The 23397-nt window shown below is 35.6% G+C and overlaps 1 protein-coding gene across 2 annotated transcripts; it reads left to right on the top strand.

Annotated features, from left to right (window-relative positions):
- The first annotated feature begins 5942 nt into the window (after positions 1 to 5942).
- Positions 5943 to 12682, top strand: LOC308682889 (uncharacterized protein). Of its 2 annotated transcripts, none has more exons than XM_081352860.1 (5): positions 5943 to 6038; positions 8775 to 8882; positions 8962 to 9082; positions 9184 to 9255; positions 9381 to 12682. In XM_081352860.1, the coding sequence occupies exons 2-5, from the start codon at positions 8810 to 8812 to the stop codon at positions 9484 to 9486; spliced, it is 372 nt and encodes a 123-aa protein (XP_081208986.1). In that variant the 5' UTR covers positions 5943 to 6038; positions 8775 to 8809; the 3' UTR covers positions 9487 to 12682. The 2 variants fall into 2 exon arrangements, with proteins under 2 accessions (XP_081208986.1, XP_081208985.1); XM_081352859.1 differs by having other exon boundaries at positions 5948 to 6038; positions 8740 to 8882.
- The last annotated feature ends 10715 nt before the right edge of the window (positions 12683 to 23397 follow it).

The following is a 23397-nucleotide window of genomic DNA, read 5'->3' as shown; positions in this document are numbered from 1 at the left end:
ATTTAGCCATAAGCTGAAGTGACATCCAATAATTTCCTCAGTGCATAACTTACATTTCACGGACATATTCTCCATCTGTAAATGTTAGAAAGTCCAGTTTGCTGTCATGAGTGGGCGAGCTTTCTGCAAGCTATACTTCCGTGAACGAGCGCCCCCGCGTGCATGCGCGCCGAACAGACGGAGCGCAATACAGGAGCGCAATTATTCTGACTAAAATATACATTAGCACTAAATTATAAATATAAATGTAATGTGATTCATTTGACCCCTTTTTTTGGATAGACTGCAGATAGACAGCAAGGTTACACTATGTTTGTTTTTATAACCTTCAATATAAACATTGTTTGTAGGACAATATCGATCAGGATATTAAATATTTAAAAAAAAAAATTAAATACAGGTTTTTTTTTTTTTATTCAAATAGAAAAATAATAATTAAATACTCAGATTATACCATACATCGCCATTTAGCCCAAAAATTCAGATTTATTTGGCAATTGGCTATTTCCAAACCCTACCGGCTGAAGTTTTAGCTAAACTTTAGGCTTATGATAGCTACATTATCACTGTTAAATTGTTATTTAACAATAAGCCTACATTCAGTCCTGAATTAAAAATTCAGTTTGTTGTGCCCCCCCAAAATTTTTTAGCACCAGCCGCCACTGTCCTGATAGCTGCTCAAGAAAGGAACACTATTATATAAAGAGGAGATGTGGAAATTTCACAATGAATGGTCATGGTGTGTTAAGTGTGACATTTATTTCCTAATATAACATGATTACATTAGATGGAGAGCAATGGGTAAGAAAAATGTATACATATACATTGCAAAACAAGTAACTGTTCTTCAATAACATGTAACTTACTCTATAGTTTGTTCTTCCTTCCTTAGATTGAATGTTCAGGATGTGGAAGGTGGGATTGTGTGGTCAGTACTTCCACAGTTGGCAAATACAGCTGTCCTGCATGCATGCACATTTGCCTTTTTTTTTTCTTCTTCTTCTTCTTTTGTTATTGTAGCTTTCATACCTGTTCACTAATGAATATGTTTGTTGAACATTCCCCTAAATAAATGCTGTGGGTAATTCACTGTATCCATAAATCCATCAATTTTCACCACTCTTTAGGAACATTTATGGAGTGTAGTGTATGCTTTGTGCTTTAACTCATTCCTCAGCAACATTTAAATAAATAAATAATAAATAAATAAATGATTGACATGTCCCTTTAACCACAGCAGTATTGCTGCTCAATTTAAATTAAGCCACAAATTGGCATCATAACAATAATCTGCGAATACACACGCACTGCAAAGACACAATGTCAATAGCATCATTTATTTAATCTACTTACAGTTGTCATCAGATACGAATTTCATTGAAACGAATGTAACAAAATAATGTGGGCGTGGTCTGTGTGTCGCGAAATTAAAACACATTAAAACTTCCCTTAAAGGCTTCTGATTGGTTGTGATATCTAAACAGTAGCAAATACAGGAGACAGGACATGATTGCTGAAATATTGTGAGGGTAAAATAATTCTTCCTCGGGAATCTATCTGGACAGACAAGGATAGGATTTATCAAGTTTTACGAGACACCCCTCGCTGCAGACTGTAGCGCGGTTACGTCACGTATTCACGTCACGTATGTACGTCACGTATGTGTTACCACGCATGCGCAAAGTCTGTTTATAATACACACGTGCGCACGCGCAGTTTTTTTCAATCACTTCCGGCGATGGATTCGATGGCAGTAAGTCAATAACATAGCCAATAAGCAATTATGCTTTTAGACATTGAAGTAAGTTGTACTTTTTGCTCTTTGCACTTGGAAACAGAACCCACATTTTCTGGCATTGTAGTCATGTGAAAAAATGGTATGAGGTGTTTATGTTTATTAACCCTTTAACTGTCACCCCCCCCCCTTTTTTCGCATAGACAAAAAAATCACTATACAAACTTAAATGGTTGTAATTCAAGAATGCTTTGGAATATAGACATATGGTTGGTCTTGTTTTTAAGAAGACATTTGCCAGATTATTGTAGAAGTGAAATAAATTATGAAAGTGAAACAGAAAAAAAGTTATATAAATTTGAGTTTATGAAAATATAGAATGTAAAAATATAATTATTTATATTTTATATAAAATATATATTTTACAAAATATATTTTACTCTAAAACTGCTAGAAAATTAAAGCCAAAAATCTAAACAAGTTGTGTTCCAAATTTTAGGTTGATATCTCAAAAAATGAGCTTTCAGTAAGATTTTATTTGGGCGCAGTACCAAACATTTTCACTAGATGGACAGCCAGCTTCCTTAGTAACCATATAAGGGCGTCTCAATTTTCATATATGTTTTGAGTGATCTAAACCATGTATTTCCATAATTTCATACAATTTATGAAGTATACATCCTATTCAGAAATAGTATGGGTGTTTTGGCAGTATTTGATTTGGTTTCAACCTCTAATAAACATATAAAGAGCACATATGCGCGTTATAGCTCGCTGCCGCATCACAAATCGAGAATCCATAATATTTTTCTTTATATTCTAAACATTTTCAGACCTTTTTTTCTCTTAAAATTTAATTGGTGTTATCTTTTGAACTCTTGGCATGAAAACAAACTGAGGTTTCTACCAATCTTTCATGATTTTTCATGTTTATTTCTATTTCAAAATAAAGGCCTAAACATGCCTAATGAATATGAAATATTCTTGTTGCATATTGATAAATTACTGCTCCTCTGTAATTTATTTTAAAAAACAGACACCAAATATGACAACTAGAGATTGTAAGCTTTCAAATGATATATAGTTTGTCAATATTACTTTAGGTTTTTACTAAGATATTTTTGTTTTAAATATATATGGGCAAACGTCCCACCTGTGGGACGGTGACAGTTAAGAGGTTAAGGAAAATGTATTCTTTAATTTTGTTTTTCATTTTGAAAATGTAATTTTTGGATATTTAAAGTATGATAACAGTGTGATTAAGGAGGCTTTGGTATATACATGCATTTTACATAGATATATATATTTTATATTTGTGTTTTCTTTGCTACCCTGGCTCTAAAATGTATGTAAAATGTTTTGTTGTTTAAAGCTATTCAAAAAATAAAAATAAATGCTGTTTTAACAATTGTGCTTTTGTTTTAATGGCCTTTAATTGTAAGAGATGCCATAGAGCGTGTCATAAATGTTTTATATTTAAAAATGTTTTATGATAGGCCTATATGTTAGCATTCAAAATGACAGGGTTTCAGCAAATCTTAAAATATGTAAAAGTCTGAATTCTTTAAACAAATTAAGGCTTGAAAGATGTCTTCAAATAGAGCAGAAAGACTTAAATTAATGAAGTAATGTAGTTGATTGTTGCATGCATTGCAAAAGAAATGTTGTTCCTCAGTATCAGATCGTACTGTAAAAGTTACATTCCTGAATGTATTGTATGTACTGTAAGTTATGTTAAATACATTTGTGGTAAAAGAATTAAAAAGTAATGGAGTTAAACATTGTATTTTGCTTTCACTGACATGCAAGATTTTCAGGGATGTTGACAGCAAGCCCAAAATCAGAGAAGAGGCCCACTTTGTATAGCTGGACAGCAAGTTCTTTAAATCTAAGTTGTGAGTACTGTAAAAGGTACTTGAGAAAGTCTGTCTTTCCGTCCATCTATTTCTATCTGTCTGTCTGTGCAATCTGTCTGTTCTTCCTATCTATCTATCTATCTATCTATCTATCTATCTATCTATCTATCTATCTATCTATCTATCTATCTGACTGTCTGACATGTCTATCTGTCTGTCTGTCTGTGCCTGGTAGACTGTATTGCCTTCAAAACTTTCAGCTTGAAAACTACTTTGAACTTCAAACTTCAAGCTTTTAAAACTATTTCAAATTTTCAGACTAGGCTTTCTCAAGCCAACCTAAAGTTTGCCTTTCTTGACAAAATTTTTATTTTAAACTAGTTTATGTTGTTCATAAACAAAGTAAGTCTTTTAGGTACTTTACAGACAAAGCCAATAACACTCAAACATATTTTGTCTAACATCTTCCTACAATATGTATAAAATAATTAAAAAAGAAATTCCTTGTATGACTCTGTACTATGTTAATGCCTTTCTTCAAAATGATTCAATATTGTTTGTTCTGTATTTTATACAAATTAGGTGTTGTGAACTGGAGTGCATTTTCCAGACAATAATATTGGCAAGATAGGCAAGAGTTCCGGGTGCCCTGCTCGCCGACTCTGTGCTTGCACTGCACTGAAGTATACAAGGACTGCCCACCTGGGTATGTAGGTGATGGCAGAAGGAGTCCTGCGTGGATTTTATTCCGATAAGGAGGTTGAGGGCTGTTGCTCAGTTGATTGTTTTTTCAATGATGGAGGGGAATTTCAAGCTGAGTAGATTTGAAGTGTGTGTCTGTCTGTTGATGTACAGATATGTATGTGATTATCTGTATGAGTACATATTTCTTTTATACAATTATCATCTTTGTTTTGAAATAAAATTTATCAGTGTTGTTAGTTTGGTTTTTTGAGTTGGCATGCATAAAATGTGATACAGAGATTAACAATGTACTGTATGTAGTTGGTTTAACTTCATTCAAACTACTTTATTGGAGGAAATGTTTTATAATAGTCTATATAATGCACAAAAATAAACAATTATTAACTATTACAGAGGAATGATTAAAATAAGAAATTTATAAGGTGCCATTAATGTTTACAGTAATTTTGTAATTTACACAGTGAAGTGCAACAGAATATGAAAAATACTATACAGATATTACACAATACTCTGAAATTCCTTATAAGTTTACCTTAGATCAGGCATAGTTAAAACCATGTACTCATTTTTGCTGCTTTCATTATTACTTTAGAGTTTTTTTAATACATTAACATTTAAAAAAAAATATTATGTCAAATGTTTTTTTTGTTGTTGTTTTTATATTGAAAACATTATATAAACAGTCACAATGTAAAACAAATAAACAAAAAGAATAACTAATCAGAAAAAAAATTACATATCAAAGGAAAAGATTAAAATATTTACATATTTCAATTGTTTTTAAAGCCTTCTTGTTACACGAGTTAGAGATTGTCCCAAAGTAATGTTGTACTTCAGTAATCAAAACATAGAAATTTATGTATATACAATTTTGTTAACAAAAAAAGAAGATTAAGAATATTTTGTTTTTGTGTAATTGCTAATTTTTCCAAACAAAACATTTTCCTAAAGTAGAGAAAAATCCTTATCAATATTATCAATAACAAAACGGGAAAAGTCTTTCCACGACAATTTAGAATAATGGCAAAGCCAAAACAAATGGACTATAGTCTCTGGGTGCTGTCCACAAAAAGAACAGTTTGCATTAACATCTATTCTTTAAGGAAGTATTAACGGGATATACGCGCATATTATGTCAATTTTTTTTTTTTTATTAAACATCAAAAAACAAGTACATCAAGTACAATTTTTTGTGTACAAAACAGTAACAATCACGCCAGGGGAGAAGACAACTAAAATAACATACAATAAAAGAAGAAAATAAAAATACATAAATCATACAAATGCATTGTAAAGCAAAAACATTGTATGTGACCTAACAGCTTTCTTATTCGTAGAGCAAGAAATGGAGGAGATGTATTGTTTTATATTAACAGAAAGTTCAATAAAGATATTATGTCAAATTTGCGCATACGTTTTAAAGACGCGTGACGTCACCGCGTAATGCGTGGTAACACATGGCGCATGCGTAGTAACACATACGTGTGACGTACATACGTGACGTACATACGTGACGTCGATACGTGACGTCACCGCGCTACAGTCCGCAGCGAGGAGTACTTGGGGTTTTACTGGGCTCGGTTTTGTGAACGGCGTTCCCCCAGGAGATGGCGCACTAGGTTGGGTTGACCTACTACTAGACTGAGGTTATGGCGAACGTCACATGAACAAACAGGAAAAGTTCGAGGTCTCATTGCATCTGCTTCTGATAAAGTACGACCTGATTGCTATGGACTTTTAAGGTAATCAGCTAATCTAGCTAGTTATTTTTATTGATGGTGTTTAATTTGATTTAGATATCTAACTTAAATGTTAGTGATGATGAGAAAAATAAAATAAAAACTTTCAGATGTCAGACCTCGGTTATTCTCATCAAACTAACGGTCCCGAACAGGGTTGCACCAGCCATTCACAATTTCTTACTTAAACTGGAACGTAAAGTCCACACTAGAGGTTTAGTAACTATTATAGTTCTTCAAAATATCTTCCTTTGTGTTCAGCAGAAGAAAGACATTCATAGAGGTTTGCAACAACTTGAGGGAGAGTAAATGATGACAGAATTTTCATTTTTAAGTGAACTATTTCTCTAATGCAGAACGCAGTTAGTGGGTCGCAAGCTTTACACTTGTGGTGTTCCTGTCAAATCTAACCACCGGTCTAAAAAAATTGCTTATAAATTTCTCATTATTTTATATTATAACCAAATATTGGATTCAATATTTTTGTCAACTTGTTTTCTTTCAATTAGGACAGGTTTTTTATTATTTTATTTTATTGATCGTAGACCTCTGAGCTTATCTGAGCTTATGCACCTCATTTTTTGACCAAAAATATTATTTTTGTGTAATTTTAGCAATATTGCATGAAATGTAAGATTATTCTGTAGGCTACACTGTATCACACTAGTGTGCTTTAATGTTTATCTAGGAAGTTTGTTTTGAAATGCTTTTATTTAGTTAAAAATGGAACAAAGTCAGACTTGTGGTGCTCTCGGTCAAAAACGAACAGCCTACAAAAAGTACTTTTTGAATCTGAATTGTGCTATATTATCACCAAATATTAACTGGATTTAATCTTTGTGTCAACTTGTTTTCTTTAAATTAGTTTTAAAAAGGTTTTGTGTTTATTTTTTAAACTGACTGATTGTAGGCCTCATTAATCTGAGCTTATATTGGTAAAAAATGACCATCCATTGAAAATGAATGGTGAGATTGACAAAAGATCAGACAATATATGTTTTCAAATAAGACAAAGATTTAGTGTTCTGGAGCATCATGTTCATGTTCACATAATTGCATGTGTGTTTGCAAAGATAAAGGCCTCGGACCTGTGCATGCATGGATATACACACTCACACTACCGTGCTCACACAAACACACACACACACACACATTCATGTAAACAAACAAACAAACTATTTTGAATATTACAGGCTTTCTTTCTCAGATCTCTTTATCTTTAACTTTATCGTCAGATCAATGAGGCTCAGATCAATCAGTTTCAAAAACAAATATGAAAGCTGTCCAAATTGAAACAAAACAAGTTGACAAAAAGATTGAATCCAATATTCGGTGATATATCATGAAGGGGGTGGATTGGAATCCACTGCTGCTTCAATGTATTTGAGTGATTATAATCAAGGTATTAATCAATATTTTTTCTTCTAAATATCAAATGATTTGAATGACTTTTCTGGAAATTTTACTTTGTTATAGAAGTTACCAGTGTGTTCACTGAAATGTTCTTTTCGCGTATTCTTTAATGTCAGTATTTGATATCTGAATGCAGTAACAGTGCTTGCTTATTTAGCCCGGCTTCCAGAAATGAAATAGGGACATGTTTTGTGTTTGAGAAAGGTCTTCAACATGTTAAAACAAATAGGGGTCATTGAAGTCTATAGTTTAAGGGACCATTTCTCAGTTAAAGCCTTACTTTCCATTTAGACTAAAGTTCCCTATCCTTGAGAGAAAGAACTTATTATCTTGATGTTTTGAGATGAGACTCCTGTTAATAGTTAAAACCTGGCCAAATCCAACCTTGGAACTGTGTCGGTGTGTGTGTTAGTCTTCTTGGTTACAGGTTGAGGAACCACTGGCATTATTGGAGATTGACTGAGTTGTTGTTCGGGACATGCTGGCACCCAGCAACCCAAATCTGCTACCTGGAAGGTCAGGACATGCCTAACATCAGGGTCCGAGTGTCAGCGGCATAATCGATGGAGATATGCTTCAGTCTGTCAGTATATGTGTGGAAAATTACTATGTTTATCAATTTCTTAGCCAATGAGAAACTGCAACCTGAAGCAAGGACGTAGCTTAGACCTTGGTGAAGGGTATAACTGCTGTGATCTTTGTAACTGTAAGCGGGGCGGCCTACGACCTCCTGTGTGAGTCTTGAAGCTGACTTCTGCTGATGAAACTGCAAACTATCTTCAGTAAAACTTTTCTTCAATTTTTTATAATTCTGACTCCGGGTCTTCTTCAAACATCTGGTCCTTGGGTCCTAAACTGTTAACCCCTAACAAACATAACAAGCGATTTACAAGCAATTTTTATTGCAAGGCGGTCATTTTGACCGTGAACTCCACAAGTGTGACTTTGTTCCATTTTGTACAAAATAAAAGCATTTCAAAACAAACTTCCTATAGTTAAACATTAAAGCACACTAGTGTGATATTCCCCATTTTTGTTGAATATTGACAAATTTATCCACAAATCAGGCTGAGCTCGATGGGACCTATGATCAATCAGTTCCAAAAAGAAATACAAAACCTGTGCCAATTGACAGACAAGTTGGTAAAAAGATTGAATACAAAATTTGGTGATAATATAGCATAACAAACGATTTACAAGCAATTTTTAAAAGGGTACCGAGAACACAAAAGGTGTTACAGGGTTTTCAACAAAGCACAAGAGTTAAGTTCCGCTTTATTGACTATTTAAGGTGAACTAGTGAGAGTCTTGAATATATTCTCTCAGACACAAGCAGTGAGAGTTGAAGATCGACTGTGACAATGGAAACACAAAGGATCCTCATGAGGAGTTTGGCTGTTGTGGTTTTTGCATCTGTGATCTGGACTATAACAGGTAAAGTGCTTGAAACTGTTTGTATATTATTATATCTGATGGAAAGGTGCAGAATATTGAGGTGTACCTTGTTCTTCAGTCTCAGCAGGTGATGCGAAGCTGATCACATGCTGTAGAGTCGTCTCCAAAACAAAGTTGACTGATCCTATCATCAGTTTCAGGACGCTAAAACAAAGTTTTCAATGTATGAAGGCCGTCGTGTAAGAATCCCAGTTCTTCTCTAAAGAAAACATGTCATGATTAGAGATCAACAGCATCTGATGCTAGATTTCTGTTTTAACTTTGTCATTCTCTTTAACAGCTTTAAGACTGAACGAGGATATTTCTGTCTTGATTGGAGACAACCATGGGTGAGGGAGGAAGTTAAGCTTTTGTAAGTTAAACCCAACAAGTGTGGTGAAACATACCTGAATTTGTAACAACATAATCTTATAAAGTGTTGCATGTTTAGCATAGTATTCTTGTATTCATATTGTTTTTTTTGTTTTTGTTTTACAGAAGAGCTCAAAGAAACAAAAGTCTGACTTCCACGCCTCCACCAGCATCATCTATCAGTAAACTCACTCCTGTGGGAGGATCTTCCCAATCACCTGACAGATCATGAATCATGAATGTCTAAAAGCAAACTCATAATGAGAACACATTTTGAAGTAGTTATGAGTTTTAAAATATTATATAATATTATATTAAAATATTTCTAAAGTTTAAAACCCTTTGGTTTTCTTCGGGGTCTTTTTAACCCTCAAATGACTTTTGCTGAATTTTTTAAAAATGTTCTCTTTGTCCAAATGGCATGAAACTTTGTACGGCTCTCAACCCTTTCTAGATCTACAAAAAAAATTAAAAATTAATTGTAATGATATCTGTTTTTATGTTTGCGTGAAAAAAATAGTCACACTCTAAAATGGACCAAATCAGACACAACATAGAACACACATAGACAGAAATAAAGTGGCACACTTCTAACAGTGCTAAAAACATTCACAATGCAAAATTATCATGCTCACACGCACACACACACACACACACACAGAGGAATAAATTTGTGAGACTATAAAAACTGCTCTCTTATAATTTGTCACATAAAATAGTCCAAAATGCGGAACCACCACAAAAATAAATTTGGTGACACTGACACATCGACAATGTGAACACTCACACACACGTACACAGAGAGGGAGAGAGAAAGAGACAAAAGTTACTGCTTTATTTGCTCCTTTGTTATGCTGTTCAGTTCATTGCATTTTGATGATCATGTCATGTATTTGTACTCAATATATAATATAACTGTTCATATATGTTCTGTTACAGTTAGTAACTGAAGTGTAGATTACATTTGTAGGGGAGACCGGGGACAGTTGCAACACTTTTTGCATTTCTCTCAGTTACTCAGAGACCATTTGGACTAGACCAACCAAATTTGTATATATTAAACTTGCATCTGTCTGCTAATTACCCATACCATTTAAAGATGATTATATATGACATATCGTTCACAGTATTTATTTGAATGGAAGAAGTCAGATGTTGCAACTGACCCCGACCGGTTGCAACATGTTAAAAATACCTTAAATTTCTCTAATTAATTTTAGCTTTTTGTCTCAATGAGCATATAATTCTGAAAATATTAACTGTTTTAGGCCTACTATAATATTATAGTACAACCCCTGGTAAAAAGTATGGAATCACCCCTCTCAGAAGATGTTCATTCAAATGTTTAATTGTGTAGAAAAAAAAACAAGCACATATATGCCACAAAACAATTTTCACTGAACAATCCAAACTTCTGGCTGTATAAAACACTTTAAAAAAAAAAAAAAAAAAAAAAAAAAAAACTATAGTCAATTACAACTGTTTTTACAGATCACACAGAGGAAAAAAATATGGAATCACACAAATCTGAGGAAAATTATATGGAATCACCATGCACTTTGCATTTCTAAAACAAACACCTGTATCTGATTACAACTGCTAATTAGTCTGCAGTTAAAAAAGAGTGCTTGCACACATTAGTGATGTGTTGAACCAAGATGATTGACATTACTCATGGCTCCAACACGAGAGATGTCAGTTGAAACAAAGGAGAGGATTATCAAACTTCTCGAAGAAGGTAAATCTTCACGGAATGTTGCAAAAGATGTTGGTTGTTCCCAGTCAGCTGTGTCTAAAATCTGGACCAAGTACAAATCAAATGGAAAGGTTGTAAAAGGGAAGCGTACTGGTAGACCAAGAAAGACATCAAAGCGCCAAGACAGAAAACTTAAAGCAATATGCCTTGAAAACAGAAAATGCACAACAAAACAAATGAGGAACAAATGGGCAGAAAGTGGAGTCAATGTCTGTGACCGGACTGTAAGAAATCGCCTAAAAGAAATGGGATTTACATACAGAAAAGCCAAACGAAAACCATCATTAACATCTAAACAGAAAAAAACAAGGTTTCAGTGGGCTAAAGAAAGACAATCTTGGACTGTGGATGACTGGATGAGAGTTATATTCAGTGATAAATCACGAATCTGCATTGGGCAGGGTGATGATGCTGGAACTTTTGTTTGGTGCCGTTCCAATGAAATTTATAAAGACAACTGCCTGAAGAAAACATGCAAATTTCCACAATCATTAATGATATGGGGTTGTATGTCAGGTAAAGGTATGGGAGAGATGACAGTCATTACATCTTCTATAAATGCACAAGTTTATGTTGAGATTTTGGACACTTTTCTTATTCCATCAATTGAAAGGATGTTTGGTGATGGTAGCATCATTTTTCAGGATGATAATGCATCGTGCCATAGGGCGAAATCTGTGAAAACATTCCTACAGGAAAGACATATAATGTCAATGGCATGGCCTGCAAATAGTCCGGACCTCAATCCAATTGAAAATCTGTGGTGGAAATTAAAGAAAATGGTCCACGACAAGGCTCCAACCTGCAAAGCTGATCTGGCAACTGCAATAAGACAAAGCTGGAGACAGATTGATGAAGTATACTGTTTGTCATTAGTTAAATCCATGCCTCAGAGAATTCAAGCTGTTATAAAAGCCAGAGGTGGTGCAACAAAGTACTAGTAGTGTTTTTATTTGGTGATTCCATATAATTTTCCTCAGATTTGTGTGATTCCATATTTTTTTCCTCTGTGTGATCTGTAAAAACAGTTGTAATTGACTATAGTTTTTTTTTTTTTTTTTTTTTTAAAAAGTGTTTTATACAGCCAGAAGTTTGGATTGTTCAGTGAAAATTGTTTTGTGGCATATATGTGCTTGTTTTTTTTTTTCTACACAATTAAACATTTGAATGAACATCTTCTGAGAGGGGTGATTCCATACTTTTTGCCAGGGGTTGTATTATGTACTTCAATAATATTATTGTAGCCTATTATTTATTTATTTAGTCATATTTATCAAACAACAGTTATTGAGTTTTATTTGTGTATGTGTAAAACATAGGCCTATTCAGTGTGCAGGAATTACAGATGATATTCAATCTCTCCATATTTCAGTGTCAGACATGAAGAATTGAACAATTTGCAATGCAACAAACCTTTATTAAACATGCAATTTATAACTTGTTAAAACCGTCCCCAACCCTATCAGCCATGACAGAACATCATATGCCTGCTAGACACACTGACTTTGACACATGCTAACCATGTCACTTAGAAGTCAACAAAACAATAATTCAAACTAAGTTTTGATTAATTCATATGAAATGTCTGGACAGTATGACAAAAAATATATCTCATGAAAAAATTTACTTTCATACCTCCAAAACAAGTTTTGCTCAATAAATGCAGCAGCAGATGTTGAAAATGTCTACTGTCTTCTTGGTGGGGGAGGGTCTAACTGTGCATGTGCAGTGTGAGTGTCATCACTCTAGCTTGTTTCTGATTGGAGAAAAATAACATGTTGCAACCATCCCCTGTTGCAACTGTCCCCGGTCTCCCCTACAATGAAAAAAAGATTAAAATATAGCTGCGAGCAGCGATTGCGGGCCCAAGCCGGTGGCACCGCCAACCTGGTGCCTTTAGTTACACTAAAGGCACCGGGGTGGCGGTGTCACCGGCTTGGGCCCTCCATCGCTGCTCGCAGCTATATTTATATATATATATATATATATATATATATATATATATATATATATATATATATATATATATATATATATATATATATATATATATATCAGACAAGTAATATTCTTTGTCTTGTCACTTAAAAAAAAAAATATATATATATATATATATATATATATATATATATATATATATATATATATATATATATAATTACCTTTTTTGGATGCTAAACTATTGTTTATTATATGCTTTGTACTTCACTCACGTTCCAATATCGAAGGGAAAAATGATCCTCTTCACATGCGCAAAAATGTCCTTGGAAAATTCACAGTGGAGCGGTGCTTACTGTGATTGTACGAATTGTACTACTGACTATTTAGAGCAGTGTAATCTTTATATGTTAGGTTGACCATTTTATTATTATATTTTATTAAGTCTATAATGAACAGGCTGCAATGTCAAGATTGCAATGCTAGTGTGTGTGTGCGTGTGTGTGTGTGTGTGTGTGTGTGTGTGTGTGTGTGTTCATGTTTTTCTGTCCCGGTGGGGACTTTAACCTGAATGCACACAGACTCATGGGGACTCGTATCACAGTGGGGACCTAAATAGAGGTCCCCATGGGTAAACAAGCTTCATACAGAATGAGTTTTTTTGGAAATGTAAAAATGCAGAAAGTTTTCAGTGATGGGTAGGTTTAGGGGTAGGGTTAGTGTAAGGAGATAAAATATACAGTTTGTACAGTATAAAAATCATTAAATCTATGGAGAGTCCCCACAAAGATAGTAAACCGTGTGTGTGTGGGTGGGTGTGTGTGTGTGGCGTGGGCGCGTTTGAACAGTGGACACATAAAAACATACTCCGTCATTATACAGGACGACATTCAAACTGCAAAGTGTTAACTTATATTTGTGTACAGTCGCAATAAAACACAACATTGTGCTTTTGTAAAATAATTTCAAGCAATCAACCCCCGAAAGGCGCTAATTTTAAAATTAAACTAAAATGCTCATGGCTGCACGGGCATTCATAACGGTGCACATCCACGGCGAGGAACGAGCAGAACAGAGTGAACGTTTTTCAGTTAATTCCTACTTCCATAGGAATTAATTTGAAACGCTCGCTCAACCACTATCAATGTCAGTGTGGACGAACATATTTTACTTTCGTTTTTAAGTTGGCAATTCAAAAGCCCCCAGCGGTGTCACATGTCGATTAACCGGTGGTAAAATATTCTCACCGTCACATACCTAGTATATTTTTAAGTAGATACAATAGGCCTACCTGATTTTGAACACAAGAGGGCAGTATAGCCCTATGTATGACTTGACTTTTATGGGACTAAATAGTACAATTACTATTTTTAAACTTATAAATATTTATTAAATTGAAAAAAAAAAGAATAAAATGGGTTTAGTTGTGATATTTTTATACTTTTATATAGAAATAAATGGTGTTTAATTACATTTTTAGAAGATGAGGCTTTAAGTGTTACTTTACTTTAGTCCCTCACTATAGCAAAACCGTTTGAGATGTTTAATATCCGTTCACAATTTAGCATCTTTAATGTATCTTTATCATTTTGAAAAAGTTTGGTGTGAATAAAATAAACCAGTTAGGAAGAGTAGCTAAAAACTCAGAGTCTGAAATATCCAAAAAATCCACATTCAAACCAAAATATCTGACTTCCTTTTGCTCTGAGCTAATAACTGTAAATTAGAAAGTTGTCCGGCTCGGTGAGACCAATATATATACTGATTTTTGTAACTGTTGGTAAAACTAACCCACCCACTTTTGTCAAACGCATGTTGAAAGTGACACACTTCCTGCTGCCAGTTGGTGGCGCTATAACTTTGACTCACGATAGTTACATCCATCTGATCTGCCTCTTACCACGAACACACTGCTAAAGTTTCATCAAGATCAGTTAATGTATGCAGAAGTTATAACACTTCGTCTCCTCTCTTTTCTCGCCATAAATTTGTTTCCTCGCCACGGCCAAAACGTTCGAGATATCAAAAATCCGTCCGCAATTTAGCATTCTCAATGTCTTGACTTCATGCTGACTGAGTTTGGAGGTGATTGAATGAATTCTCTAGGAGGAGTACATCACATTCCACAGCAAGCGTTTTCCAAACAACCCATAATAGCCGACTTCCTGTTGGGCTGGCGTGAAACTTGACAGAGGGAAAGTTGTTCAGCCCGATGAAATCTATATGTGTACCGAGTTTCATATTAATTCATGCAAGCGTGTTTGATATATGAACCAAGTTTTCAGACCCTGTTCAAGAGGGCGCTGTTGAGCCCCCCTGCCACGCCCGTTTCTGAAACTTTTCACATGTCTACTGGCTAATAAGTGTTATGTGTCTGTCGAGTTTCATCCAATTTCAAGCATGCTAAGAGTTTCAAACGCATCCGAAAAGAATATTAAAATTTGATGCGTTGCCACGGCAACAGTATCTAAGATATCAATAATCCTTTCACAGGTCTACATCTGCCGTGTGTTTACATTATACACATAAAGTTTGAAGCAAATCGGGTAAAAGTAAGAGGGTGACTTCAAAGCATTTTGAAAGTGACACACTTCCTGCTGCCAGTTGGTGGCGCTATAACTTTGACTCACAATAGTCACATCCATGTGATCGGCCTCTTACAACGAATACACTGCTGAAGTTTCATCAAGATCTGTCAATGTATGCAGAAGTTATAACACACTTCCTGTGTCCCATTATTCGCCATAAATTAGTTTCCTCGCCACGGCCAAACCGTTCGAGATATCAAAAATCTGTTCGCAAGAATTCATCCTCAATGTCTTGACTTTATTCTCACCGAGTTTGGTGGCGATCGGATGAAATCCCTAGGAGGAGTATTTCACATTCCATTGTATGCGTTTTCCAAACAACGTATAATAACCGACTTCCTGTTGGGCTTTTGTAAAACTTAGAGCACGAAAGTTGTTCGGCCCGATGAGATCTATATGTGTACTGAGTTTCATATTATTACATGCAAGCGTGTTTGATTTATGGACCAAGTTTTCGGACCCCATTCCAGGGGGCGCCGTCGAGCCCCCCTGCCACGCACCGGTACCAGCTTCAGCCCGGCCCTGATGGCCGCGGGTTCTGACGTGTGTGCAAAATTTCAAGAGTTTTTGAGCATGTTAAGGGCCCCAAAAGTGTCAAAAAGGCAAAAAAAAAAAAAAAATATAGCTGCGAGCAGCGATTACGGGCCCAAGCCGGTGGCACCGCAACCCCGGTGCCTTTAGGGTGGCGGTGCCGCCGGCTTTGGCCCTTTATCGCTGCTCGCAGCTATATATATATATATATATATATATATATATATATATATATATATATACACATACATATATATATTTATTTATTTATTCATTCATTCATTCATTTTTTTTTATTATTATTATTTTTTTTTTTTATTCAGATTTTATGATACACTCAAAATATTCCACAACAAATCCTTTAAATTTAATGTAAAAGTAAAAATGAAAGTAAGCAGTGTTGGGCTCACGTAACCCTCTCATCAGAATCAAAATGTTTCAACATTTGCGATGTATTTGGATGCTAAACTATTCTTTATTATAGGCTTTGTTCTTCACTCGTGTTCCAATATTGATGGAAAAAATCATCCTCTTCACATGCGCAAAAATTTGCTTGGAAACATCACAGTGGAGCGAGCGGTGCTTACTGTGAATGTACGAATTGTACTACTGACTATTTAGAGCAGTGTAATTTTTATATGTTAGGTTAACTATTTTATTATTATATTTTATTAAGGCTATAATGAACAGGCTGCGATGTCAAGATTGTAATGCTGGAGTGTGTGTGTGTGTGTGTGTGTGTGTGTGTGTGTGTGTGTGTGTGTGTTCATGTTTTTCTATCCCGGTGGGGACTTTAACCTGAATGCACACAGACTCATGGGGACTCGTGTCACAGTGGGGACCTAAATAGAGGTCCCCATGGGTAAACAAGATTATAAATCATACAGAATGAGTTTTTTTGGAAATGTAAAAATGCAGAAAGTTTTATGGGATAGGTAGGTTTAGGGGTAGGGTTAGTGTGAGGAGATAAAATATACAGTTTGTTCAGTATAAAAACCATTAAGTCCATGGAGAGTACCCACAAAGATAGTAAACCGTGTGTGTGTGTGTGTGTGTGTGTGTGTGTGTGTGTGGCGTGGGCGCGATTGAACAGTAGACACATAAAAACATACTCCATCATTATACAGGACGACATTCAAACTGCAAAGCGTTAACTTATATTTGTGTACAGTTGCAATAAAACACAAAATTGTGCTTTTGTAAAATAATTTCAAGCAATCCACCCCCCGAAAGGCGCTAATTTTAAAATGAAACTAAAATGCTCATGGCTGCACGGGCATTCATAACGGTGCACGTCCACGGCGAGGAATGAGCAGAACAGAGTGAACGTTTTTCAGTTAATTCCTACTTCCATAGGAATTCATTTGAAACGCTCGCTCAACCAATATAAATGTCAGTGCGGACGAACATATTTTACTTTCGTTTTTAAGTTAGCGATTAAAAAGCCCCCAGCGGTGTCACACGTCAGTTAACCGGTGGTAAAATATTCTCACCGTCACATACCTAGTATATTTATATATAGATATAATAGGCCTACCTGATTTTGAACACAAGAGGGCAGTATAGCACTATGTTTGACTTTATTTATGTATTGTTTAGACTAAACAACCATTCTGGCAGTTTTTAAACTTAAAATTCATTCTTAAATTGAAAAAAAAAGAATAAAATGTTTAGTTGTGATGTTTGTATACTTTTATATAGAAATAAATGGTATATAATTACATTTTTAGAAAATTTGAGGCTTTTAGTTTTTCCTTTTTGGACATTACTTTAATCCCTCGCCATAGCAAAACCGTTTGAGATATTTATTATCCGTTCACAATTTAGCATATTTAATGTATTTTCATCATGTTGAAAAAGTTTGGTGGGAATAAAATAAATAGTTTAAGAGGAGTGGCTAAAAATTCATAGGCTGATTTTGCAAAAAAATCCACATTCAGACCAAAATATCTGACTTCCTTTTGCTCTGAGCTAATGAATGTAAATTAGAAAGTTGTCCGGCTTGATGAGAACAATATAAAAACATTTTTTTTTTACTGTATTTAAAACTAACCCCCCACTTTTGTCAAAAGCATGTTGAAAGTGACACACTTCCTGCTGCCAGTTGGTGGCGCTATAACTTTGACTCACAATAGTCACATCCATCTGATCGGCCTCTTACCACGAACACACTGCTGAAGTTTCATCAAGATCAGTTGATGTATGCAGAAGTTATAACACTTCGTGTCTCTCTTTTCTCGCCATAAATTCGTTTCCTCACCACGGCCAAACCGTTCAAGATATCAAAAATCCGTCCGCAATTTAGCATCCTCAATGTCTTTACTTCATGCTGACTGAGTTTGGAGGTGATTGAATGAATTCTCTAGGAGGAGTACATCACATTCCACAGCAAGCGTTTTACAAACAACCCATAATAGCTGACTTCCTGTTGGGCTGGCGTGAAACTTGTCAGAGGGAAAGTTGTTCGGCCCGACGAAATCTATATGTGTACCGAGTTTCATATTATTTCATGCAAGCGTGTTTGATATATGGACCAAGTTTTCAGACCCTGTTCAAGAGGGCGCTGTTGAGCCCCCCTGCCACGCCCGTTTCTGAAACTTTTCACATGTCTACTGGCTAATAAGTGTTATGTGTCTGTCGAGTTTCATCCAATTTCAAGCATGTTAAGAGTCTCAAACGCATCCGAAAAGAATATTAAAACTTGATGCGTTGCCACGGCAACAGTATCTAAGATATCAATAATCCTTTCACAGGTCTACATCTGCCCTGTGTTTACATTATACACATAAAGTTTGAAGCAAATCGGGTAAAATTAAGAGGGTGACTTCAAAGCATTTTGAAAGTGACACACTTCCTGCTGCCAGTTGGTGGCGCTATAACTTTGACTCACAATAGTCACATCCATGTGATCGGCCTCTTACAACGAACACACTGCTGAAGTTTCATCAAGATCAGTTAATGTATGCAGAAGTTATAACACACTTCCTGTGTCCCATTATTCGCCATAAATTTGTTTCCTCGCCACGGCCAAACCGTTCGAGATATCAAAAATCCGTTCGCAAGAATTCATCCTCAATGTCTTGACTTTATTCTCACAGAGTTTGGTGGCGATCGGATGAAATCCCTAGGAGGAGTATTTCACATTCCATTGTATGCGTTTTCCAAACAACGTATAATAACCGACTTCCTGTTGGGCTTTTGTAAAACTTAGAGCACGAAAGTTGTTCGGCCCGATGAGATATATATGTGTACTGAGTTTCATATTATTACATGCAAGCGTGTTTGATTTATGGACCAAGTTTTCGGACCCCATTCCAGGGGGCGCTGTCGAGCCCCCCTGCCACGCCCCAGTACCAGCTTCAGCCCGGCCCTGATGGCCGCAGGTTCTGACGTGTGTGCAAAATTTCAAGAGTTTTTGAGCAGGTTAAGGGCCCCAAAAGTGGCAAAAAGGCAAAAAAAAAATAATGAAGAAAAAAAAAAAATATATAGCTGCGAGCAGCGATTACGGGCCCAAGCCGGTGGCACCGCAACCCCGGTGCCTTTAGGGTGGCGGTGCCGCCGGCTTTGGCCCTTTATCGCTGCTCGCAGCTATATATATATATATATATATATATATATATATATATATATATATATATATATATATACACATACATATATATATTTATTTATTTATTCATTCATTCATTCATTTTTTTTTATTATTATTATTTTTTTTTTTTATTCAGATTTTATGATACACTCAAAATATTCCACAACAAATCCTTTAAATTTAATGTAAAAGTAAAAATGAAAGTAAGCAGTGTTGGGCTCACGTAACCCTCTCATCAGAATCAAAATGTTTCAACATTTGCGATGTATTTGGATGCTAAACTATTCTTTATTATAGGCTTTGTTCTTCACTCGTGTTCCAATATTGATGGAAAAAATCATCCTCTTCACATGCGCAAAAATTTGCTTGGAAACATCACAGTGGAGCGAGCGGTGCTTACTGTGAATGTACGAATTGTACTACTGACTATTTAGAGCAGTGTAATTTTTATATGTTAGGTTAACTATTTTATTATTATATTTTATTAAGGCTATAATGAACAGGCTGCGATGTCAAGATTGTAATGCTGGAGTGTGTGTGTGTGTGTGTGTGTGTGTGTGTGTGTGTGTGTGTTCATGTTTTTCTATCCCGGTGGGGACTTTAACCTGAATGCACACAGACTCATGGGGACTCGTGTCACAGTGGGGACCTAAATAGAGGTCCCCATGGGTAAACAAGATTATAAATCATACAGAATGAGTTTTTTTGGAAATGTAAAAATGCAGAAAGTTTTATGGGATAGGTAGGTTTAGGGGTAGGGTTAGTGTGAGGAGATAAAATATACAGTTTGTTCAGTATAAAAACCATTAAGTCCATGGAGAGTACCCACAAAGATAGTAAACCGTGTGTGTGTGTGTGTGTGTGTGTGTGGCGTGGGCGCGATTGAACAGTAGACACATAAAAACATACTCCATCATTATACAGGACGACATTCAAACTGCAAAGCGTTAACTTATATTTGTGTACAGTTGCAATAAAACACAAAATTGTGCTTTTGTAAAATAATTTCAAGCAATCCACCCCCCGAAAGGCGCTAATTTTAAAATGAAACTAAAATGCTCATGGCTGCACGGGCATTCATAACGGTGCACGTCCACGGCGAGGAATGAGCAGAACAGAGTGAACGTTTTTCAGTTAATTCCTACTTCCATAGGAATTCATTTGAAACGCTCGCTCAACCAATATAAATGTCAGTGCGGACGAACATATTTTACTTTCGTTTTTAAGTTAGCGATTAAAAAGCCCCCAGCGGTGTCACACGTCAGTTAACCGGTGGTAAAATATTCTCACCGTCACATACCTAGTATATTTATATATAGATATAATAGGCCTACCTGATTTTGAACACAAGAGGGCAGTATAGCACTATGTTTGACTTTATTTATGTATTGTTTAGACTAAACAACCATTCTGGCAATTTTTAAACTTAAAATTCATTCTTAAATTGAAAAAAAAAGAATAAAATGTTTAGTTGTGATGTTTGTATACTTTTATATAGAAATAAATGGTATATAATTACATTTTTAGAAAATTTGAGGCTTTTAGTTTTTCCTTTTTGGACATTACTTTAATCCCTCGCCATAGCAAAACCGTTTGAGATATTTATTATCCGTTCACAATTTAGCATATTTAATGTATTTTCATCATGTTGAAAAAGTTTGGTGGGAATAAAATAAATAGTTTAAGAGGAGTGGCTAAAAATTCATAGGCTGATTTTGCAAAAAAATCCACATTCAGACCAAAATATCTGACTTCCTTTTGCTCTGAGCTAATGAATGTAAATTAGAAAGTTGTCCGGCTTGATGAGAACAATATAAAAACATTTTTTTTTTACTGTATTTAAAACTAACCCCCCACTTTTGTCAAAAGCATGTTGAAAGTGACACACTTCCTGCTGCCAGTTGGTGGCGCTATAACTTTGACTCACAATAGTCACATCCATCTGATCGGCCTCTTACCACGAACACACTGCTGAAGTTTCATCAAGATCAGTTGATGCATGCAGAAGTTATAACACTTCGTGTCTCTCTTTTCTCGCCATAAATTCGTTTCCTCACCACGGCCAAACCGTTCAAGATATCAAAAATCCGTCCGCAATTTAGCATCCTCAATGTCTTTACTTCATGCTGACTGAGTTTGGAGGTGATTGAATGAATTCTCTAGGAGGAGTACATCACATTCCACAGCAAGCGTTTTACAAACAACCCATAATAGCTGACTTCCTGTTGGGCTGGCGTGAAACTTGTCAGAGGGAAAGTTGTTCGGCCCGACGAAATCTATATGTGTACCGAGTTTCATATTATTTCATGCAAGCGTGTTTGATATATGGACCAAGTTTTCAGACCCTGTTCAAGAGGGCGCTGTTGAGCCCCCCTGCCACGCCCGTTTCTGAAACTTTTCACATGTCTACTGGCTAATAAGTGTTATGTGTCTGTCGAGTTTCATCCAATTTCAAGCATGTTAAGAGTCTCAAACGCATCCGAAAAGAATATTAAAACTTGATGCGTTGCCACGGCAACAGTATCTAAGATATCAATAATCCTTTCACAGGTCTACATCTGCCCTGTGTTTACATTATACACATAAAGTTTGAAGCAAATCGGGTAAAATTAAGAGGGTGACTTCAAAGCATTTTGAAAGTGACACACTTCCTGCTGCCAGTTGGTGGCGCTATAACTTTGACTCACAATAGTCACATCCATGTGATCGGCCTCTTACAACGAACACACTGCTGAAGTTTCATCAAGATCAGTTAATGTATGCAGAAGTTATAACACACTTCCTGTGTCCCATTATTCGCCATAAATTTGTTTCCTCGCCACGGCCAAACCGTTCGAGATATCAAAAATCCGTTCGCAAGAATTCATCCTCAATGTCTTGACTTTATTCTCACAGAGTTTGGTGGCGATCGGATGAAATCCCTAGGAGGAGTATTTCACATTCCATTGTATGCGTTTTCCAAACAACGTATAATAACCGACTTCCTGTTGGGCTTTTGTAAAACTTAGAGCACGAAAGTTGTTCGGCCCGATGAGATATATATGTGTACTGAGTTTCATATTATTACATGCAAGCGTGTTTGATTTATGGACCAAGTTTTCGGACCCCATTCCAGGGGGCGCTGTCGAGCCCCCCTGCCACGCCCCAGTACCAGCTTCAGCCCGGCCCTGATGGCCGCAGGTTCTGACGTGTGTGCAAAATTTCAAGAGTTTTTGAGCAGGTTAAGGGCCCCAAAAGTGGCAAAAAGGCAAAAAAAAAAATAATGAAGAAAAAAAAAAAAATAATCCTTACGGAAACAATAGGGCCTTCGCCCTTTCAGGGCTTGGGCCCTAAATAATCCTTACGGAAACAATAGGGCCTTCGCCCTTTCAGGGCTTGGGCCCTAAATATAAAACGATAAACTCTAAAAACTCAACTTTTATCTTTTTCAGGTTTGATTATAATCATAATGAAACATTATTGGAAAAAAAATGTCAGTACAAAAAATGCTAAACTTTGATAAAAAAAAAAAATGTATTGTTAGAATTGTGATTTCATAATATTTAGATATGAATCCAACTGGAAAAACTTGTGAAAAGATATGTTTCAGTTAAATAGCAAATAGCATATAGTGGAGCTTTTTAGCCGTCTAGTGGCTAAAATGATAATTTTTTACTTTTAAAACTACATTTTCCAAAATATGGGCAAAAATGTTACACTAAGCCATGTAAAAGTATCCATGTTATCCCCATAAATGAA

The sequence above is a fragment of the Scardinius erythrophthalmus genome (genome assembly GCF_964197995.2).
Source record: "Scardinius erythrophthalmus genome assembly, chromosome: 22".
Classification (NCBI taxonomy): Eukaryota; Metazoa; Chordata; class Actinopteri; order Cypriniformes; family Leuciscidae; genus Scardinius; species Scardinius erythrophthalmus.
The sequence above is the reverse complement of the archived record's forward strand: the minus strand, read 5'-3'. Positions and strand labels throughout refer to the sequence as shown.

Excerpts from the sequence above, each read along its gene's own strand:
- LOC308682889 (XM_081352860.1), top strand. The coding sequence starts at position 8,810 with ATGGAAACACAAAGGATCCTCATGAGGAGTTTGGCTGTTGTGGTTTTT. Across the intron at positions 8,883-8,961 it reads TGTGATCTGGACTATAACAG|TCTCAGCAGGTGATGCGAAG; the intron begins GTAAAGTGCTTG and ends CTTGTTCTTCAG. Across the intron at positions 9,256-9,380 it reads AGGGAGGAAGTTAAGCTTTT|AAGAGCTCAAAGAAACAAAA; the intron begins GTAAGTTAAACC and ends TTTGTTTTACAG.